The sequence below is a fragment of the Chaetura pelagica genome, unplaced genomic scaffold (assembly GCF_000747805.2).
Source record: "Chaetura pelagica isolate M959 unplaced genomic scaffold, ChaPel_1.0 scaffold120, whole genome shotgun sequence".
NCBI classification, from domain to species: Eukaryota; Metazoa; Chordata; class Aves; order Apodiformes; family Apodidae; genus Chaetura; species Chaetura pelagica.
In genome coordinates this window covers 1,406,564-1,427,999 of record NW_009951952.1, presented here as the reverse complement: position 1 = coordinate 1,427,999, position 21,436 = coordinate 1,406,564, and the positions used below count along the sequence as shown (strand labels likewise).

Here is a 21,436-nt window from a genome sequence, read left to right as displayed (position 1 = left end):
GTATTCCAGAGATTGAAATAAATACCAAACTTCACATCAATTGGAAGGACATAGTTGGTCAGAAGCCTGTGCCTCAGTGCAAGTCTCCTTAGAGCAAACATAGTATTGACTTCTTTTGCAGATACACCATGAAGCCTTGCTAGTGTTTTTAAAATCTTATACACTTAAACAGAACACACCTCAATCAGAAAAGAAGGAAAGTTGGAATAAGAGGGGTTTTTTTCCCCCATACATCCCTTTATTTGTTTGTGTCCTTCACGAAAAAGGTTGGCAGTTTCCCAGCCAGAGCTGCAATCACAGTAGCTTCACCTTACAGAGATGTAGTCTGTAAACTTCCAGCCTCTTACTTATCACACCAAGTCAAGACAGTCTGGTCTAGATACAAGATACAGCAAACAGTACTGCTGGCTTAGTAGGTAACCTTCCTTCTGAATCAACAACCACTGCATCAGCACAGCACAGAAGGGGAGAGCACTCTTTTAATCTCAGTCTTCTTTAAGAGTTGATGCTATTTTTCACATGACCAAATTTATTAAAAACCCTATATCCTACCATTGTTTCTAAATAAGTAATTGTATCTATAGCTTGTTACCCAGCCTAACACCAAGTGGGATCTTTCCTAAGAGTCATCAGCTGTGGACATGTCCCATTAAAGGGACACCTGTAAGTTATTTCACACAACTTCCTGAAATAAACAGAGTAGGCAGTAAATGTTATTAACCCATAACTATACCCAAGGGAAGAGTTAATTACACAGAAGACTTTGGAAGGTGGCAATGGGAGGAAATCTGAAACAGCCAGATAATTGCTCAAATAAAAGGATCTTCCACGCAGCATCAATAAATTCAGCCAGTAACTGAAAAGTGACAGAAAAACCCCATCATTTATTGACTGAAATCTATTTTCCATTTTTGAGAAAGGAAGCATTTACTGCCTTCACAAAATAAGACCTAACGTCCTATTTATCAACATGCAGGACACCTAACAGCTTAAAATAACTATGAATTATATATAAAATTATGGAGTATTAGCTTTGTTTTCTCCAAAAAGCCTAAACAGGACAAGACAAATACAGATGAATCCAAAGGAAGTCATCCATGAAAGACAAAGTGTAACTGTTGTCTAGGCTTTCAGTGAAGATCATCTGGTAAATACCAAGTTGACTTTCAGGTAGCTATGATTATTCTGTTTCACGGTATCAGTGCTGCTTGCAACTAGTTAAAGAAAATGTGACTGGTGATCCCAACCAAAATAACCTGTGAGAATACAGCTATGAATGTTTTTGTCTATCAAATCAGAAATCAAAGGTTGAGGATGAAATAATCCTTAGGAGTTTGGGACCCAGGAATGAGAAGTAAAAATTAACATTTTAAAAACTAATCCTTGATTATGATAGAACGTAACCAAAGAGTTAGCAGCACCAGCAATAAAGATGCATCTTATCAATGAATCACATGGAGTCTTACAAACAAGTTTGCTGGGAACTTAAGAAAGGCGTAAGTAGGGGTGGTTATTTCAGTATCAGCGGGTCAGATCTTTGTTCTTTCTTCTTAGTCATAGGAAATTAGTGATCTCTGAGAGAAAGTAACACAAGGAGCAGGACAGCCTCCTTTTTTCATCCATACCAGATGAGACCAAAGACTGATCCAGCTCAGCATCTTGCTGCCAAGCAGCAGCAGCCATAAACAGACAGATACATATCAAAGAATAAGAATAGGAAAAGCATATCAAATACTCCCTCCTGCTACCATCCACACTTTGACTACCTTCAATTCAGATTACTTCCTGAGACAGATATGGTTTTGTGTGCTTAATATTCCTCAGGAGGCTCCTCTTCAAGGCACCTTGCCAGTGTCTCTGTGACCCTATCTAAGCGTTCAGCAAGAAAAGAAGATTTTAGCTTATGAGATCTATGGAGTTTCATAAGCCTGTGAACATGGCAACATCTAAGGCTTAATTCCTTGCATCAGCAATATTGATGAAGGACACACTTAGAGATTCATCAAAGCTATCTATAAGAAAACTGAGAGTCCATTGTGAAACAAACTCAAGTTTCAGTTAAGCAAGTTTTAAAATTTCCTCAGTTTTTATAAAACGCTGCCCTACAATTCTCTAAAGTGCTTTCTCTAGTTTAGGTGAGATTGCATTTCAAATTTGCAATTATTCTAAGGTTCTTTGAACAAACATTGTTATTCATAACAAACATGTAAGAAACCAGAGCAGCAATTAACCTTCTGATCTTTTTCTTCGATTTTATTAGTGTGTGCATAGCAAAGTAGTAGAGTATATAAGCCAGTAGACAAAACAAGAGGTTAGAAAGTTCTGATTAACAGCTAGCCAACTGTCAGAAAAAAATCATGATTTCTAGTTTCAAGAATGAACCCTTGCATTCTGTTAAATCCTAACTACTTTACACTTGCAAGCATGACAGAAGGTGGATGGTATCACAATATGCAAATAAAACAATGGCATTTTTTACCAAAGCTCTATCTCCTGTCTTAGAAAGCAGCAGATACATAGAAAAAGATGCAACCATAGAATCACAGAATCCCAAGCTGGAAGGGACCGACCAGGGTCAGCGAGTCCAACCCCCTGCTCTTTGCAGGACTGCCAAAACCTAAACAATATGACTAAGAGCTTTGTCCAGACACCTCTTGAACTATGACAGATTTGGTACTGTGACCACTTTCCTGGACAGCTTGTTCCAGTGACTGACCAACTTCTCAGTGAGCCTTTTCCTAATGTCCAACCTGAACTTCCCCTGATACAGCTTCCATTTCCTTATGTCCTGTCACTGGTCACCAGAGAGAGACCACCAGCTCCCCTTCCACTGCCTTCCTTGACCTTCCAGTAAGGTCACCCCTCAGCTTCTCTTCTCCAAGCTGGACACACCAAATCACCTCAACCTCTCCTCAGAAGTCCCACCCTTGAGGCCTTTCACCATCTCAGTCACCCTCCTCTGGACCACACTCTAATATTTTGCTTTCTTTTATTGAGGCACCCAAACCCACACACAGTACTAGAGGTGGGACCACACCATTACAATGCAGAGTACAATAAACAGGATATGTACAGAATGAACCTTCCTTCCCTTTATTTACCTCCCAGTTCTCATTAGTCAATAGTTTATAATTCCTAGGCCTGACTGGTATCTATACCATTAGAGTCCATAACTCCTTCTGGATGGTCTTTGTGAATTTTCCTTATTCATTTCAGAACCCGTTTACTCACTTTTATTTCACAATACCCAGTAGCAACAAGGTCCACAATTTAACTATGTAGCAAGTGAAAAATACTGTCTTGGGTTTAGATATTGCCCACGTAGATGGCACCTCTCTCTCACCATGTCAAACTGAGAATTGGTTCCAATCCATGTATGTAAAATCTAAACAAGCAAAACAATGAGTCCAAACAGGGCTGGAACTAGGTTGTTACCCAGGCAGAGCAAGGGCACAAACAGTTTCCACTGGACCATATAAGATGTGGTCTTGTACTGTAGCAGCACCAACAAGACCTGGTACTGCTAGAAGAAACTAAAATGGCCTTGAAGTTCAGATATCTACATTCCATTTTTAAAGCATGGGGTTCTTGTCCCCACTTTTATTTCCTGTCTTGCTTCTCCTGGAACAACTTATCTATTGATATTGAATACACTAGAAATCAAGTTTTCCTTAGTTTTCCACTAAGTACTACTCTTACTCCAGTTCCCATTGTCCATCCAATGTGATCAGAAGTGCTGAACTGGTAATATAAAGTGACTCTGGTAATATAAAGTGCTGCAGAATGGCAGCTGCCATGAAAAATTAAACTATATTCATCAACATAGGCACCTGGCTAGTGAAAAACTTAATTTTCACATTAAGTTCTCCAAAAAGGATGAAAAACAAAACAAACAACAAACCAAAATGACCAAAAAGCAAGTAAAAGATCATGGAAAGACATGATACAGTGCATAAGCAACACAACTGTAGCATTTGCTTGTTCTGGAAGTTTGACTTGAAACCTTAGCTTTTTTAAAAGCTGTTCTTTTCAACATACATGTTGAAAAGCTCTGTAAAATGTACACGTTTTCAGCAGCAGACTTTGCTTTGAGCCAAGGGGGTTGGACTAGATGATCTTCTGGAGGTCTGTACCCATCTCAGTGATACTCAGAATCTCAGATCTTGCCTTAACAAACCTCTCTTTGGATTAAATTTCTATTTCAGTTGTCAAAAGGAGTCAGAGTTAGGAAGAGAAGCACAAACAGAAGCAAAGATGGTACTAAAATTCCAATTTTTTAGTTGTTGCTTTTTTTTTGACAAGCCAATAGGAAAAAGAATTAAGATGCAGAATATCAAAATACTACAAAATTCAGACATTAACCATACAGTACAATCTAAAACATGTGGTTTATCTAGGCTGTTAGATTACCCAGATCTTAATTCTTAGATGAAATATTAGTCAGTCTTCAGTTAGTCAATATCTTCCCAAAAAAGGGGGAAATCCCCAGGCAACAATCATGCTAATCTGCAAAGTGTCATCACTGCACTGCTTACTTATTTATACCATTTTATCTGGTCTTTCAGCATCCCTGCAAAATATGGGTGGGATAATTTTACAATGTATTTTAAATGTTAACAAATAATGCAAAATTGAACAGCCTCCATGAAAGGCAGAGCAAACATATATACTTTTACCCTTTCAAGGAAAATGTATTTATATAATTGCCTATATACAGGGCGTTAAAATTCACATAGGAAAAAGTAGCCACTGAAGTGGCATTTGGACCTATTTTTGGATATTTATACAGTGAAGAAAAAGCCCTAAGGAATAAAAATGCAGCAGAGGTTTCCAGTGGTTGCAATTGCATTCAGCTATAAATACAGCTTGTGGAAAAAGGTAATAATATCTGGTAGAGTTCAACAAATGCAACTGAAAAAAAGAATTGAGAAATACAGTGTCTGCTTTCAAATCTGATACAGCAAGTCCAAAGTTAAAAACAGGGAACAGGAGAAGATGCAAAGAAAAAAAACAGGAATGCAGAGTAGTGTTGTAACACAGCCATCTAATGTTACTTGTGCAAAATATGCGCTCTGTGTGCTACACGAGTTAGTGACTTCATCCCTCCCTTACTGAAAGTCCATGCTCTGCCACATACATAAGAAATATCTTTCTCTAGTCATTTCTGTCATTCAGTTCAGGACAGGGTTTCACAATGCAAAGCACTAGGAAGAATACAAGTATAGTTTTGTGTCACTCCATTGCTCGTTTCTCCCTACCCTTGTGCCCTGCACATCAGCTCCCTGATCATGCAGGCATAGGTCCACATGGATTCCTCTGTGAACTACGACACCACATCAGAGAACAAATTTAGCTTTTAAGAAGGCCAGTTGGACAAAAAAAACGCAACAAAAACAAAACAATAAACCAAGGGACAATTCAAAACAGGATGTCCAGATGTAATCTATGTTAGTGTCATCCAGCCTTCTACTAGTCTTGTGCATGTTACAGATGAAGCCTGGTTTGTAGAGTCTGAAAGCAAGCAGCATATATGGCCTGACAACCTGGGGAAACTTCTTATAGTCCTTGGATGAGCCTGTAAATCATTGTAAAGGTCCAGATGGTTTGTTTTCCAGAAGATAGGGAATTGCCATGTACAGTCAAAAACACCCTTCCATAGGATGTGTTCTTTGTTTGGAGGACAAAAGAAATTTGTCTTCATTATCTTTAGGCCAAGGCAAACCACAGTAGCAAAATTTGAGAGTGTTGTCCAAAACTCTAAGTGTCAATTCAGTCAACGACCCAGGTATGAAGTCACCTGCTACAATGCTTCTTAAGTAAGATTTTTACTGTTATTTTCCATCTTACAAATGAACTAGACATTACCAAAGAGATCAGGCACCACTCTGGTAGCAATGATGTTCCCTTACCAGAAGCATCAGATAGTTACTGAGGCCCAGCTGCATCTCAGAAGGTGTCTCATAGATAGAGAAGCATTTCAGTCATTCAAGGGCTTGAGAAAAGAGAAGAACTGTGAATTTTATCTTATGCTGAGATACCAGATTTGTCTCAGGTACATGGAAGTTTTCAAGTCCTGTCAAAGATCTTGTCTTAGATCTAGAAAGATGTTAGCATCACCAGTTTAATCCCACCTAAAAACTTTGCTAGTCATTGCCATGAAAAGAGGTGTGTAAAATCCTCTGATGGTGCCCAGTACCAGTAGTCCATACTTGGGTAACAAAGCTTTGGTGCCAAAGAAGCAGGAATTGCAACAGCAGTATAAATGTCTCAAATTCTCACTGACAGCCCAAGCTACCCTTCCAGATGTAAGAGCTGGCAGTGTATCTAGAAGCTTTGTTCATCCTGATCAGTTTTGAGCAAGATAACCAAAGCAAAGGCTACCATTTCTGTAGGCCTTAAAACGATCTAGGGAAGGTAATGCATCATTTGGCACAACAGCCTTGTCTAGCTTTGATTTTTAAAATACATAAATATTACATACATATATGCATTTATATGCCAAGATCTATTAGTTTTCCTCCAACTTGGGATGGGCAGCCAGATCTTCTGAGGACTAGGAATATACTCTCCAGGACAGCTCCAGGAAGGGACAGCTCTTGAGTTTTCAACTATTAGCAGAAAACACAGAATACCTTTGTAGCCAGGATGATAATCTGGGTTGAGAGTAAGAGAGACAAAGAATCCCTTTGTTTTCTATCAAGAGATCTGCCAATCATAGAGGTCTATCCTTCTGACTCATAACAAGTGGAAGAGGAAAAACAGTCTTGTTTATTTTGCTGGAGAAGTCTTCCATATGGCACTCCAGGGTTAATACATCCAAAATAGGTTCAGCAAAGTTTGACCCAGTATGTGCACTGGGTCATACCAGTGCACAGGATAGTACCTCACTTGGTGCTTATGTCATGCTGACTCAAACAGTAGAGAAACCTTCCCAAAGAAATAATAAAGAAAACTAGGTTGTCCACAAAAGGACAGAGAACACTATTGAAGATCAACATCTTTTAATTTATCAGCCATTGTTTACACAGAGATGACACAGTAAAAGGAATTCAAGATATGCAAGTTCTTCTAGTCTGAGTGGATCGTATAGAGATCAAACAACAGAGTAAGATCTGAGGAAGCAATATGCAAGGAAGTGTAATACATGGACCAGTGCTCCAAGAACTAACAACTGGTCAATTATTGCCTAGGCACTAGTGGACAGAACTAGCAAAATGCTTCTGCATACCTGTAGCATCCTGATTCTTCCTGAAATGTTTGTCTTTCTGGTATTTTAAGTCAAATCAAGGGCTTACAGTCTTTTCAATGAACACTGATTACTGTTTGTATCAAAGAACATGCTAAGTGCACTCTCTGATTAACAGACTGACAATAATTTGTGATATATTTAGAACAAGTCTGAGATACATTTTTTTCATGGTAAATAACATCTTCCCATAGGAAGGTTTCTTAAACTTAGAGCCTACACTTTATTTTGAAAGCAAGTTCTCATACAGAACAGTTTCCTGAGATTTGAACTACTTGTCTCGAGTCATTTCATGAACCTGTGAACTAGCTACATAGTGAAGTGACATTAAGAGATTTTTAAGCATAGATGCATAATGAATCATACCTATTTATTAGTCATCCTAATGAATACTTGCAAATTATTCTGTAATAAAGTTATTTTAACAAATTGAAGAATACAGACACATGTCAGTTACTGGGACAATTGCACAGCTTACTGTCAAGCAACTCTAGTAATTATTTAAAATGGTGATTAGATATCACATCAGATTAGATATTTTAGAATTCCTTGAACCTATCTTACGTTATGGAAATGTACTGTGTATAATTACATTACTGAGAAATAGCCATACAGTAAATGAATAGGCAGAGCTCTTTATTTAGCAGCCATAATACATCTATCTTTACTAAATCATCTGCTTACACTTCAATGATGCTTGCAGAACACCATTAGCTTTAATTTTCAACTTGACTTCTAGTAAAAAAATAAAATCTATAAGAAAGTAATAAGACTGAACTGTTAAAAAAAAAAAATAGCAGGATTAAAAGAGAGTACTTAGCACAAAATGATTACAGTCCATGACTCTGGCTCCCAGTAATGCTTCTTAAACACTATCAATTTGATTTCTCAATTAGAGTCAGCAAGAAAATACTAAAATACTTTTAAAATACCATTTTTCATGTAATTACCCTTTAAAAACATTTATGTAAAATCTTGCACTTTTTTTGTTGTTTGTACAAGCCATAGACAAAGCACAGACAGTACTCTGAAGCTTCTCAGCAAAATTACCTAACCTCACACAATGACATTTTCTTGCTGTTCTTAAACTGCACATATGATAAACAGAGGCCATACCTTTTTTCAGAAACTTTTGCCATCGTTTTTAAAACGAGCACAATTGGTCCAAGTTCTAATGCATTTTTCATTACTTCTTTGCATCAGTCTTCTCTGGCAAGTGCTCCAGCCTCATGGCAAAGGCCACAGCAGCTGAATGCAGGGACTGGGAGAATGAAGCACCACCCATTGCAGGAGAACAGGTTTGTGACCATCTAAAGAACCTGAAGGTGCAGAAGTCTATGGGAGCTGATGGGGTCTTCCATGCGTCCTGAGGGAGCTGGTGGATGTAGTTGCTAAGCCTCTCTCCATCATACTTAAGAGGTCATGGTGGTCTGGTGAGGTTCCCGCTGATTAGAAAAAAGGTGACATAGCCCCTGTCTTTAAGAAGGGTTAAAAGGAAGACCCAGGAAACTACAGGCCAGTCAGTCTCAGCTCTGCGACCAGCAAGGTCATGGAACAGACCCTCCTGCAAAATCTGCTAAGGCTCATGGAAAATAAGGTGTTGACTGGGGACAGCCAACACGGTTTCACTAAGGGCAAGTCACGCTTGACCAACCTGGTGGCCTTCTATGACAAGGCTACAGAGATGGGGACATCACCTACCTGGATTTGTGCAAGGTATTTGACACTATCCCACATGACATCCGGGTCTGCAAACTGACAAGACATGGGTTTGACAGATGGACCATTCAGTGGATAAGTAATTGGCTGGATGGCTACACTCAGAGAGCTGTGGTCAATGGCTCAGTGTCCAAGTGGAGACAAGCGATGAGTGGTGGTCCTCAGGGATCAGTATTGGGCCTAGTGCTGTTTAACATCTTTGTTGGAATCATGGACAATGGGATTGAGTGTATGCTCAGCAAGTTTGCTGGCAATACCAAGCTGTGTGGTATGGTTGACACCCAAGAGGGAAGGGGTGCCATCCAGAGGGGTTGGATGACAGGCTGGAGAGGTGGGCTAGCGCAAACTGCATGAAGCTCAACAAGGCCAAGTGCAAGGTCCTGTGCCTGGGCTGGTGCAACCCCAGGCACTAATACAGGCTGGGGGGAGAATGGCTAGAGAGCAGCCCTGAGAAGAAGGACTGGGGGGTGGCAGTAGATGAGAAGCTCAACATGAGCCACCAGTGTGTGCTGGAGCCCAGAGAGCAACTGCATCCTGAGCTGCATCAAAAGAAGTGTGGCCAGCAGGGCCAGGGGGATGGTTCTGCCCCTCTAATCTGCTCTGGTGAGACCCCCATCTGGAATACTATGTACAGCTCTGGAGCCCCCAACATAAGAAGGACATGGAGCTATTGGAGAGGGTCCAGAAAAGGACCACCAAGATGATCCAAGGGCTGGAGCACCTCTGCTATGAAGACACGCTGAGAGAGCTGGGGTTGTTCAGCCTGGAGAAGAGAAGGCTCTGGGGGGATGTTATAGCAGCCTCCCAGTACCTGAAGGGGCTACAGGAAAGCTGGGGAGGGGCTTTTCACCAGAGAGGGCAGTGATAGGACAAGGGGTAACAGGGTAATGGTTTTAAGCTAAAAGAGGGGGGATTTAGATTCATCAGGAACATCGGTTAATGAAAGAGAAGTCCACCAGGGGAGCAGGCCTTCCTTCAAATAGCCAGAGAAAATACTTAATAAACCTACAGTTTTCACCTTGCAAAAGGAAGCTGAAACATATAGTGTAACTCCAAGGAAACACAGCATAGTTCAAAATACAGTGTTTACTGTACCGTATTATCCACTGAAAGCACTCCCTGTAGCAATTACAAAACAGGCTATAAGATATTGAACTAAGAAAATATATAAAATATGGTCAAACAAACAGTAAAAGAGGGAAGACAAAATTGAATGGAGCAAAGAAAAAGAAATGCAAAGATAAATAATGGTTATAACAGGACAAGAAATTAAACATTGGTTCTTCAAATTATGCCAGACATTCATGGTTTGCAGTGCCCATAGCAGATATGTGAGCAAGCACAAAGCACACAGTTCTCCATGGGCACAGGAGCAAGAGCTCCCATGTTCAAGTGTTCAGTTCCTTCACAGTCACTTTTGTGTGTAAAACGCAGGCATAGCAATATGACCCAAGTAAAAAGAGAAACTGGTGCATTTGCAGAGAGTGTGGATTCTCTTCACTCCTCCTCTAAGTTTTTCAGAGGACAGAGAATCCAGTGGTAACACATTGTCTTCATAGCTCAAATGCCCTTAAGCAAAACAAAGTGAAACTTCAGTTTTAAACCTTGAAAAAAAGCCAACACTAAAAGGCTATAAAATTAGTCCACCTAATACAGGGAAGAAAACCCCAGAGTTCCAGTAATTCAGAATTAATTCTATTCTCTTGATATTCTAAACCAATGGATACATTAAGAGTATTTTCTGCAGAAAAGCAGTATCTAGAGAAACAGTTTTTGACTGACTGTAAAGAAAAAGAAAACAGATGAACTTATATTAGAAAACACTAAGAATCAGTTCTCAGGGACAGGTAAAAAGTTTACAGACTTTTCAAGGACAGTTTATAATGTGCTGATAATAGAACAAGAAGTATTAAAATGCCTATCCAATTTTCCACTGATTCATCCCTGAATTGACACTGGCTCATAGGATTAAATAAATTTTCACAGTTATAAATACTCAAATTTTCATCTGTGGGACTCATAAAGCCCTGTTTCAGTAGAGCACTATATGGGGTTAGATGGATTAAGGTCAAACATATACATAAATTCCCACTCTCCAAGTCAGACTTTTGAGAAAAACACTGAGACCAAAAAAAGTATTTGCAATTCCAGCAGCAACCAGAATTATTTCTCAAAGCATTCTATCATTTTCTAGTTTTGAGTTCCATTAAATCAGAGCCAAGCTGACCAAAATTTCCAAGTGAACACTATTTCGATTAATCAATTTAAAAGGTCTGGAATTAAAATATCCACACTATCCAGACAATAAAACCAGTAACAACCTGATCCTAACATCTCCAACTGCAGCATTCATCTCAGGAATGACTAATTAGGAGCATGCAGAAAATGGGAACAATCCCCTCTACAACACCAGAGTATCTTAGCCATTAATTTGATATTGAAGGAATAAGGTAATTAACACTAGGTATATGCATTATAAGATTTGTAAAAATAACAAGTCCACTGAATCCATGTCCACTGTTCCCTTGATAAGCAGAAAAAGCTGGGCTCTTCAGGACCATTTCTCTCAGAAACACAAGACTGACACCGTCTCATTTTAATACAAGGAGAAGACAGTCACCTACCTACATCTTGAAGAAAAAGTATATCTGTATCAATTCCTGAAAGGGATTGTACTTGTAATTAAAGGCAGGTTATAAGTTGTATTAAAACATTTAAGCTATTACCTCTCCTATGAAGACAACCATAACACAATCCAATTTTTCTTCAGGGGACAGCTTATCAATAAGGGAGTGAAGAGTTTCTGTAAGGTAAGACTTGACTTTTCTTTTCACTGTAGGTATTCCCATTACAATGGAAACTGAAATAAAATAGAACAGAAACGTACCTTCAGTCATTTCATACCCGAGGTAGAAAACAAAAATGTTCCCTCAAAATAAAGCATTGCTAAAGAAATGCAAAGAGTTAAAAGAAAGAAATAACAGTAATAGTTTAAAAATATACCACCCACCATCAGGAGCATGATTAACATAATCACCACCAACACTCAGAGCAAACACAGCAAACAAAAAAAGGTAATCCTAGACATGCCAGACTACTGCATAGGTAATAATCAACAACCATGCTAAGAACTTAGAGAGTGATTAAACACCCTGAGTAAGTTTTATTTTTCAAATTGACATAACCATTCTTTACAGCTCAAGTACTTCTCTTAAGTAATATTTTTAAAATACACTGCTGGAAAAAAAACAACTCTCATACTTTCCTTGCACCTGATTGGGGTTCTTCTATAAAAACAAGCCCAGGTCATCAGGACCATCCAGAAATTCCTCACTGAAATCTCTCATCCCTGTTAAAAACACCTCAAATGCAAAACAATCTGGTCTCAGCTACAATGCTAACAATATCTTTCAGCTGACCTTCTGACTGCTGTGTTCCTTAACTTTCCCACAGTCTTTTTTCTGCCCTCCACCCCACACCTAGGGCTGGCTACCGAACTAGGAACAGCAGGAGGAACACAGCAAAAGGCTTCATGAATTTAGCACCAGCATTCTGAGCCATCTGTGTGAAATTATTTACGACATCATAAATATATAAAATCAAACAACTATTTAAAATGTTGTTTATCCTTCCTTATAGGGCCTGCTTTGCCTAGCAACTACAGATTAACAAGCTCTGAATATTTAAAACAAACACTCAAAAAGCACAGTAACCAGGAAAGAACAGAATGGGAAAATAATTTCAACTCTGAATTTCCTCCCTCTTTTTAATTAAATAAATCTGATTCCAATCTCTCTTTTGTAACTTCAAACTTCTGTCACGTATTCCCAGTGGGACATACTACAGGCTTCACTTAAAATAATAAAGGAACCTGAGTCTTTTCCTTCCTGAATAACAACGTTGAAATAAATCGTGTTTATAGTCAGAAAAATAACCCTGTGCCTTGAGCCCACACTTTTGTAACACAGGCATGTCTTCTCTTAAAGGATGGAGCAAGAAAATAGAGGTCAGGAGTAACTAATCCTTTTTTCAAAAGCAGGACAGGGAGAAAAGAAAAAAAGAAAGGTCTAGTGTCCAGTATCATGAACAGTTCATGTAAGATGGTACACAGGGAAAAAAGGATTCATTGGTGGGGCCTTCAAGCTTAGGGAAGACACACACACATATCCTTTGAGGCATATCAGCTTGGTTGGACTTTATGCTATTTACTTTCTATAGCTCCATGAATAGGATACCATGGAGCTATCCTCATCAAGGCTCAGTATTTGTGAGGACTAGGACCAAAAAAAAAATCAACAGTACTGCAGCACAACACTGATTTCTACTCCTCCTCCAAGGAGTGTCCACGTTTTATTGATGCAGTTATATCTGATTATCCTAGTCCTGCCAACTCTAAGTTGTACGTTTAAATATATCGTTAAAAAAAAAAAACAGAAAGAAATTCTTAATTGTATTCATGCCCCACAGATCTGAAAAGCCAAAATGATAGGTCCATTAGCAGTTCAGAATATGTAATGCTTGAGCTTTGTTCTCCTTTATATATCTCAAAAAAAAATAAATCATCCAAACTAAATGCCTCTTTATGTGTACCTTAATGTGGCATGGGTTGTGACTGAGATTATGTACAAAAGAGCAAAGCTGAAGGCAGTCTCCTTTCATCTTGGCTTCAGTGCAAATTCTGAGAGATATCAATATCACACAAGTTATATGCAATGTCCTTGATCTGCCAAATAATGCAGTAAATTACATTACAGAAACTAAAAAGTCCTCCAGATATAAAGCATAAACATTGTATCAGCATACCTCCTGTCCTTCCAAGGCCAACCTGCACAGAAGGTTGAAGGCTTCCTTCATTTTTCAACAAATGAGGCAAATGGTAATAGATATTTGGCACTTGAAGAGATTTTTTACTTGTTAGCTCCTTCAACAATTTCAGTGTCTCATCTGCAAACAGAAATACATGAAAGCAGTCATGCTGAAAAATAATATGAAGGTTTATGCAGTGGTAAACAGTTCAAAATTCCAATGTTGGTCCTAACTGAAAAACAGACAAATGATGCATTTTACTGAGGCATTGTATCTTGTGTACAAAGGAAGTCTTTTCTCATTTTAATTCCTTAAATAAACAATGACTGAGATTATTTTCCACAGACTTAATACTTACCTCAGTACATCTAAGACACACTTTGTAGTCACAGAAGTAAAGAATGCTCCATTTATTTAGGGGTTTGGGGTTTATTTCTTCGGTTGGTTGTTGTTTAGGGTTTTTTGGGGGAGTTTTTTGTTGGGTTTTTATTTTCAGTGAGTCAAAATGGGAGGCTTTATCTGCTTGGAATATTTCCTAATTCTGCTTACAGAGCTTCTCTCCACATAGTGATATTACTGCAAATAATTTTTCAAAGCTACAAAACCATACTGGAATACACTGTATATACAGATATAAAACAGCATTTAATATACAATCGATATTTTGAATATTTCTGCAATAAAATCAATGCCAACATGAATTTAATTTAGTCCATTCGAGTACTTAAAATAATTCTTGCTCTTTATAGAGTAGCTGCATCTCAGGATATCCAGGTGGCTCTCAAAGTTGCAAATAACAGTTTTTAAATTCCCCTGCTGTGCGAGTTGATTTTCTTACATCAAGTGTGAAAACAACTCTTTTTTCAAACACCAAATATGATAGCATATGGACCTTTGAAAACTTATGGGCTTTATAATATCAAGTTAAGTAAAAACTGTACTCAAGGTTTCCAGGAAAAAACAGAATCGCAAAGTGAGGAAAGTAATGCCATAAATGTCGCTCCTCTCAGATTGTGAGTGTAGCTTCAAAAAAGACAGAAGGGTTTTATTCTGAGTTTTGCTTTGGTTGGTTTTGAGGGTGAAACTAAATTCCTAACCACTGTAATTCTATAGCAAATACTTCATAATATTATGTATAGTTAAGTACAATAAACTTCATAGAATCATTAAATGGTTTGGGTTGGAAGGGACCTTATAGATCATCTAGACCCCACCCCCCTGCATGGGCAGGGACACCTCCCACTAGACCAGGTTGTTCAGAGCCCCATCCAACCTGCCCTTCAACACTTCCAGGGATGGGGCAGCCACAGCTTCTCTGGGCAACCTATGCCAGTGTCTCACCACCCTCACACTAAAGAATTTCCTCCTAATATCTAACCTAAATCTCTCTTCTTCAAAATCCATTACCCCTTGTCCTCTCACTACAAGTCCCTGCAAAAAGCCCCTCCCCAGATTTCCTGTAGCCCCTTCAGGTACTGGAAGGCCACTATAAGGTTTCCCTCTTCTCCAGGCTGAACAACTCTAACTCATTCAGCCTATCCATAGGAGAGGTCCTCCAGCCCCCTGATCATCTTCATGGCCCTACTCTGGACTCGCTCCAAGAGCTCCACGTCTTTATGTTGGGGGTTCCAGAACTGGACATGGTGCTCCAGGTGGGGTCTCATGAGAGTTGAGTAGAGGGAAAAAATCACCTCCCATGACCCGCTGGCCATGGTTCTTTTGATGAAGCCCAGGACACGTTTGGCTTTCTGGGCTTCAAGTTGGTGGCTCATGTTGAGCTTCTCTTCCACCATCACCACCAAGTCCTTCTCCTCAGGGCTGTTTTCGATCCATTCTCCACCCAAGCAGTAGTTGTGCTTGGGATTGCCCCAACTTTGGTGTAGGACCTTGCACTTGGCCGTGTTGAACTTCATGCAGTTTGTATGGGCCCACTTCTCAAGCCTGTCAAGGTCCCCCTGGATGGCATCCCTTCCTTCCAGTGTTTTGACCTCACCACACACTTTGGTGTCCCTGGCAAACCTGCTGAGGGTGCCCTTGATGCCACTGTCCATGTCACCGACAAATGTTAAACAGCACCGCTCTGAGCACCAACCCTTGGAGAACACGACTTGTCACAGGTCTCCATTTGGACATTGAGCCACTGATCACCCCTCTTTGAGTGCAACTCATCCATTGAATCCATACCATTCCAGTTTGGATACCGGGATGTTGTGTGGGACAGTGTCAAAGGCTTCACAGAGGTCCAGGTAGATGACGTCGGTTGTTCTATTTTTGTCCACCAATGCCATAGCCCCATCGCAAAAGGCCACCAAATAAAAATCTAATACTAAATTCTGAAGACAAAAACACAGGAATCCAGACTCCAGCTGACCTCCCATCATGACTCCACATGTCCCAGTTGGGATCCAGACAAGTTAAAAATGTTAAAATGTGAATCAATAACTTCAGCTGGATCAGAAAAGAGTAACTTCTCAAAACCATATTGTCTATAAGCAAGCTAACTCATTTTTAGAAATTAATGTGTTAATAACTGAATCATCATTCCAGTATCAAAATCACTTCCTCTCTGGTTGTTTGACAGCAAAAACATACACACAGAATAGGAAGACAAGACTCATGGACTATGTGAAAAACAACCTTTATCTGCACTTTATTGTGGAGATTCAGGGAACCCTGGAGACCAGATTGGACAGGCCAGTCGTGTCAGACAGAGCACTTCATCATTAATACCAGCACTGATGGACTATAATTAAAATAACCTTACCCCACCCCCAAAAAATAAATAAATAAATAAAAAATCCAGAGAAAACAGTAATCCCTAGCTCAAGAAAAGCATATAACAGATTCAGAAAACTTGATCCAGTATTTTGATTTGCAGAACTCTTTGCATTTATATTTCTCATTAGGCCAACACAGTGAAATTTCTGCAACCTACCAAATCAGATCTCTTGACAGAGAGTTTATATTTATTTGTTGTTTATTTTCCATCTACAAAAATCAGAGTGGCTAAAAACAGTAACAGTCTGGTTTTAGAAGTTTGCTTCAATAATGTAGTGAGTAGTGCAGAGGCATTCTTTAATATTGCTAAACACAGCTCTTGGCAAACTTGAACAGTAATAGTTTATCATTTAATCACCAGTTATTAAAAGGAACATTATCTGTACAATTTACAAATCCTAAACAATACTTTTGCTTGTTTGCTTTCACATCTTCCAGCTGATTTTAAACCTATTTTAATTGCTTCAAGTTAATCAATTTCTTTTGTTTCCTTACCATTCCACTCAAGCTCTTTTTCAAAAGTGACGTAAATTAGTGTCAAAATACCTTCAGTATGTCAAATAAGTAACAAGAAGTTCCAAACTTTTGGTGCTAGCTGTGAAGTAAGTATTCAGTCCCTAAAGTCATAAGAATAAAGAGTAGGTGGATCATTAAGAACAGAAATTGGAAACAAAAAATCCAACATAATCAGGTAGAATATATTACACTTTTTTTTTGCACTGCTGAGCAGTTTCATTCAGCTTCTCTTCCTTGGTGTGGTTATTTTATAGTCACGAGAAGAGATATTAGTAGCACAGGGTTCTAAAAAAGAGCTCAATCACTGTATGTACCTGAAAAATTATTCATGGCATTCTTACTGCCATTTGTCTCTGCCACTGCCCGCCTGAACTGCTCCAAGATCGCGTTGAGCTCCGAGGAGCGCTGCAGGGTGCGATGCTCGGCGATACGGAGCCGCTCCTTCAAGGCATGAAACTCCCGTTGATAGGCAATCAACTTTTCTAGTGAGGGGAGAGAAAAAAAAAAGTAAAAGAGAATCCTGGTTATTTTTAGAAACAAACACCTACAGACAGATCCAACCAGGGGCAGGGACTGCTCAGCTATGCAGCGATTGTGAAATGCAAGCAAGGAGGGTACAGCCCAGCACAACCTCACCAGAGTTTGGCACCTCCACCTTCACACAGGTGGGAGAGGGATTTGCAGCAGACAAGGATGCAGAGCAGGCATTAAGGGGGAGTATGTGCCTCACATAGGGGCAGCCTTTGACTCCTTGTTACTCAGCACCACAAGGCAATGCTGAATCTTGGAATGGATGCCTAAAACTCATTTCTTTTCAAAAGAAGAACAGAAGCAGAACCTTACAAAAAGCAGGTTATACCTTTTGAAAGTCCCCTCTGAATTCTTTGTAAGAATGAGTGGAATTTGACAATGTGTTACATATACTAATTTGAAACCCAAGTTTTAACTTAATGGTATTGTCAGTGCCCGCAAGAAAATAAAAATAAATCTAAATCTTGCTAATGTAGATACATACATGTATTCTTTGGAAGGAGACCCAAAGGGAGAGGGAAACACCAGAACTCATTTGCTGACTTGTTGCCTATGCCCTGGCCACTCAGCATATCAGTATTTCTGGTTTGTGCATCTTTTTATCTTCCTATCGGTCTTCTCCCCAAAACTACTGTGGACCATCATCACTCTCCTTCAGCCAATCTACAGGTACAGACTGGAGTCTCTGAAGTGATTTTATACTTTGCAATCAATATTCCAATCACACAGCTGACATCCATAGACATATATTTATTTGTGATTTATCTATCCATTTAGTATTTTAGTATTGAACCTTTTAGTATTTATTAAAATACTGGGGGGGAAGTAGAAGTTTTGCAGGCAGTTTGAGTCTCTTCCCTTTGCTATGTTATAGTAACACATGGAACAAAAAAGGAATTAGTGTCAACTTTTCCTTGTTAATAATACTGCATTGCCTCCAACTTCCATCAATTTACATGCATTTTCTTTTTTATATAGTTGGGATGTACTGTTCTGATTATGTTTAGAAAACATAATTAGCTAAAATACCCTCTTTTTTGAAGATAGAAAAATAAATACACAGTTCACTCCCTCTTAAAACATTTCCCCTGCCAGCCTTACTTTCCTTTTTTCATTAAAAACAAATGGTTATTGCTTTTGTGCCAACAAGCCCAGAACACAGATGCTGGCCCACAATACAGTGCTAGGCACACTACACACTAACAACTCAATCCAGACTGCTATTTGAAATGGTACTTGGTGCTTTAGTCAGCAGTTTTGAGAAGGCCAGGAAAAATTTCTTGAATTGCTGGCATGAAGCACATTCTTACTTGCCAATGATAACCCAAAGAAATCAAAGATTGCTTGTGACCATGTCTACTAGCTACAGTAAGGTTATAAAACATTCTAACAACTAAACAAACACAGAATTGTGTTAGTGTAGATGCCACACTCAACTATGTGAATTATATCCCCTGGCTGATGGCAGGTAATAGAAATCCCTGTTAATTTCTGTCTAAACAGGAAAGAACAGCTGAGCCACTAAAGGACATGCAAGGTTATTTTGAGGGATTCTATAGCAGTGGATATAGCCTCAGAAGCAGCCTGTAGCATCACAGCTCCCTCCTTGTCTTTTTACATAGTACAAGACAGCAGAGAAACTTTGGTACTTCTCTTCCTCTTACTTCAAAAAGGCTAAACTCCTCTGTGGCAGAGTCTGTAATTCTCCTGGGAAAATAGTGAACATTCTACAGAACCTGTGGTTCAGACTCCAGCACCTCAAGTAGGAATTCAGGCCCTCTCCTCTCAACTCTGACAAATTCTGGGCTGACACCATTTCTCTTTCTACACTTCCTACAAGATAGCACCACATCACACACAGCGTTTCAATGATTCTGGTGCGCTAAGGAACAGCAGAAGTCTTGTTCTGGTTTGGTGGGGTTTTCGGTAGCGGGGGAAGGGCCTCCAGGAGCAGCTCCCAGAAGGTGCTGGTGGTTGGTGAGGAAGAAGGGGCAGAAGGTGCCCAAGCAGCAGTTTCCCTGCAGCCCATGGCGAGATGGCAGCTGTGCCCCTGCACTCATGGAGGAACGTGGTGGGACATTCCCTGAAGGCGCCAGGAGGGGGGAACTTGGCCCCTGGACTTGGATGTTGTGGCCAGAGGATTTGGTGCTAGTGGGCTCTGATTGCTCAGCTGTGGAAGCCCCCGGGCCAGGGGAGGTGGCTGTTCCCGAAGCCCCCGTGACTCTGTGGGAAGCCCAGGCTGGAGCAGCTCCAGACCTGGTGGGAAGGACTCAGGAAGGAGAGGTTGGTGGAGGCCTCTGTGCCATGGGAGGGACCCCGTGGGGAAGCAGGGCAGGACTGTCAGGAATCCTTCTTGCTGAGGAGGCAGGAGCAGCAGGAACCCCCAGCCTGTGAAGTGACTCTAAACCCCATCCCCTGTCCCCCTGTGCCGCTGGGGGGAAGGAGGGAGAGAAACCGGGAACCAAGGGATTGGGGCCCGGGAAGAAGGGAGGGGTGGGGTAACATCTGCAAGCCCTGCTCTGGGTGTGTCTGTGTCCTGGGGGGTGTGATTAGTGTGGAATTACATTCTTATTTTCCCCAAGCTGAGTCTGTTTTGCCCGGGCCCTCAATCGGTGAAGATCCCTCCTTGTCCTTTGTCTGGACCCAGGAGCTTCTAGTTGGGCTTTGTCCTCCCCATCCCAGGGTGTGTGTGTGGGGGGGGGAGTTGAGTGTGTGGCCATGGGGCTGGTTCTTTGCTGTTGTGTTGGGCCCAAACCACAACAGGTCTCGAGGGAACAATTTACTTAGGAATACATCAAACAGAGGAGAACCAAATTAGTTCCCTGCCGCATCCACTGAGCAAACTCCATAGTGCAAAATCATAAATATCTTCCCGATAAACTCAGTTTGTAAACAGAGATCAAGGGTTTTTTACCTCCCTAATTAAGGTAGATAATACAGACACAGGAATTACGGATCCTTGCAATTCCACAGCAAATTAAAACTCTTCTGTAAAACCATAAGGAACTTAGAAGCCAACTGAAAAGGCAGTTTTATCATGTGAATAAATTAAAACTGTGGTTCCTTATTAAGAGCTACTAATAAAAATCCCTTACTGAAGGGATGACACTGTTTCAGAGGAGGTGGCTAACACCTTTTATTTAATATCCATATAATATGTAAAAAAAGGTAATTAGTTAATTTCTTCGTGATGAAATTTAGTATTATATAAGTAACCTTCTATTTTTGTAACTTACAGCATTTTTTGTGCAAAGACGGATCCTGTCTGTGGCTCTGCAAAGTTGGTCCCAGTAGAAGTGTTACAGAGTAGCTCAGTTCTGAGACTCCCAGTGAACTGTACTGAGTATTTATTGTACTTAAGACCTCAAAAGCATAAATTCCTTTAGGAAATACTTGATGGATTGATGGGTTCAAAGTAGTCATCTTCTCACAGTTGTTTCAACCAGACATACCTGAGTTAAGGAGACTGCTACTCCTGGCACTCACCCTTCAAAAATTGATTTATTTTTTTTTGTTAGATCACATTATTATTCAGCCAAGCAAAACTAGAAAATGCTAATATTACAAATATTTTCATATTTTAAGTCCACTGCCTTACAAGTATTTTTCTAGTTATCTACACAAAATGAAGTAAAAAAATCATTCTTTGAAAGAATTTAAGGAATCTAAAACATTTACATCTCTAGTCCTACCTGTGCTAGTACTTTTCATGTGTTATTTGGCCTTTTGGCACTTGTTTTATAATATGACTGCCTATACTTTGAAACAATTAAATTTCTAACAGTTATATCTTTGGCATATTTGCAGTACTTCAGAGAATTTATCAACTGCCTCCCCTCT

General features: G+C 39.8%; 1 protein-coding gene across 1 annotated transcript in view; it reads right to left on the bottom strand.

The window, feature by feature from the left end:
* The window catches only part of MGAT4A (mannosyl (alpha-1,3-)-glycoprotein beta-1,4-N-acetylglucosaminyltransferase, isozyme A), a 79,228-nt gene that overhangs the window by 34,318 nt on the left and 23,474 nt on the right, over positions 1 to 21,436 (bottom strand). The window contains exons 2-4 of the mRNA XM_009998670.1: positions 17,380 to 17,547; positions 13,769 to 13,909; positions 11,692 to 11,825 (exon numbers count right to left, since the gene is read on the bottom strand). Of these exons, the coding sequence (XP_009996972.1) occupies positions 11,692 to 11,825; positions 13,769 to 13,909; positions 17,380 to 17,547 (443 nt within the window). The remainder of the gene's footprint in view (positions 1 to 11,691; positions 11,826 to 13,768; positions 13,910 to 17,379; positions 17,548 to 21,436) is intronic.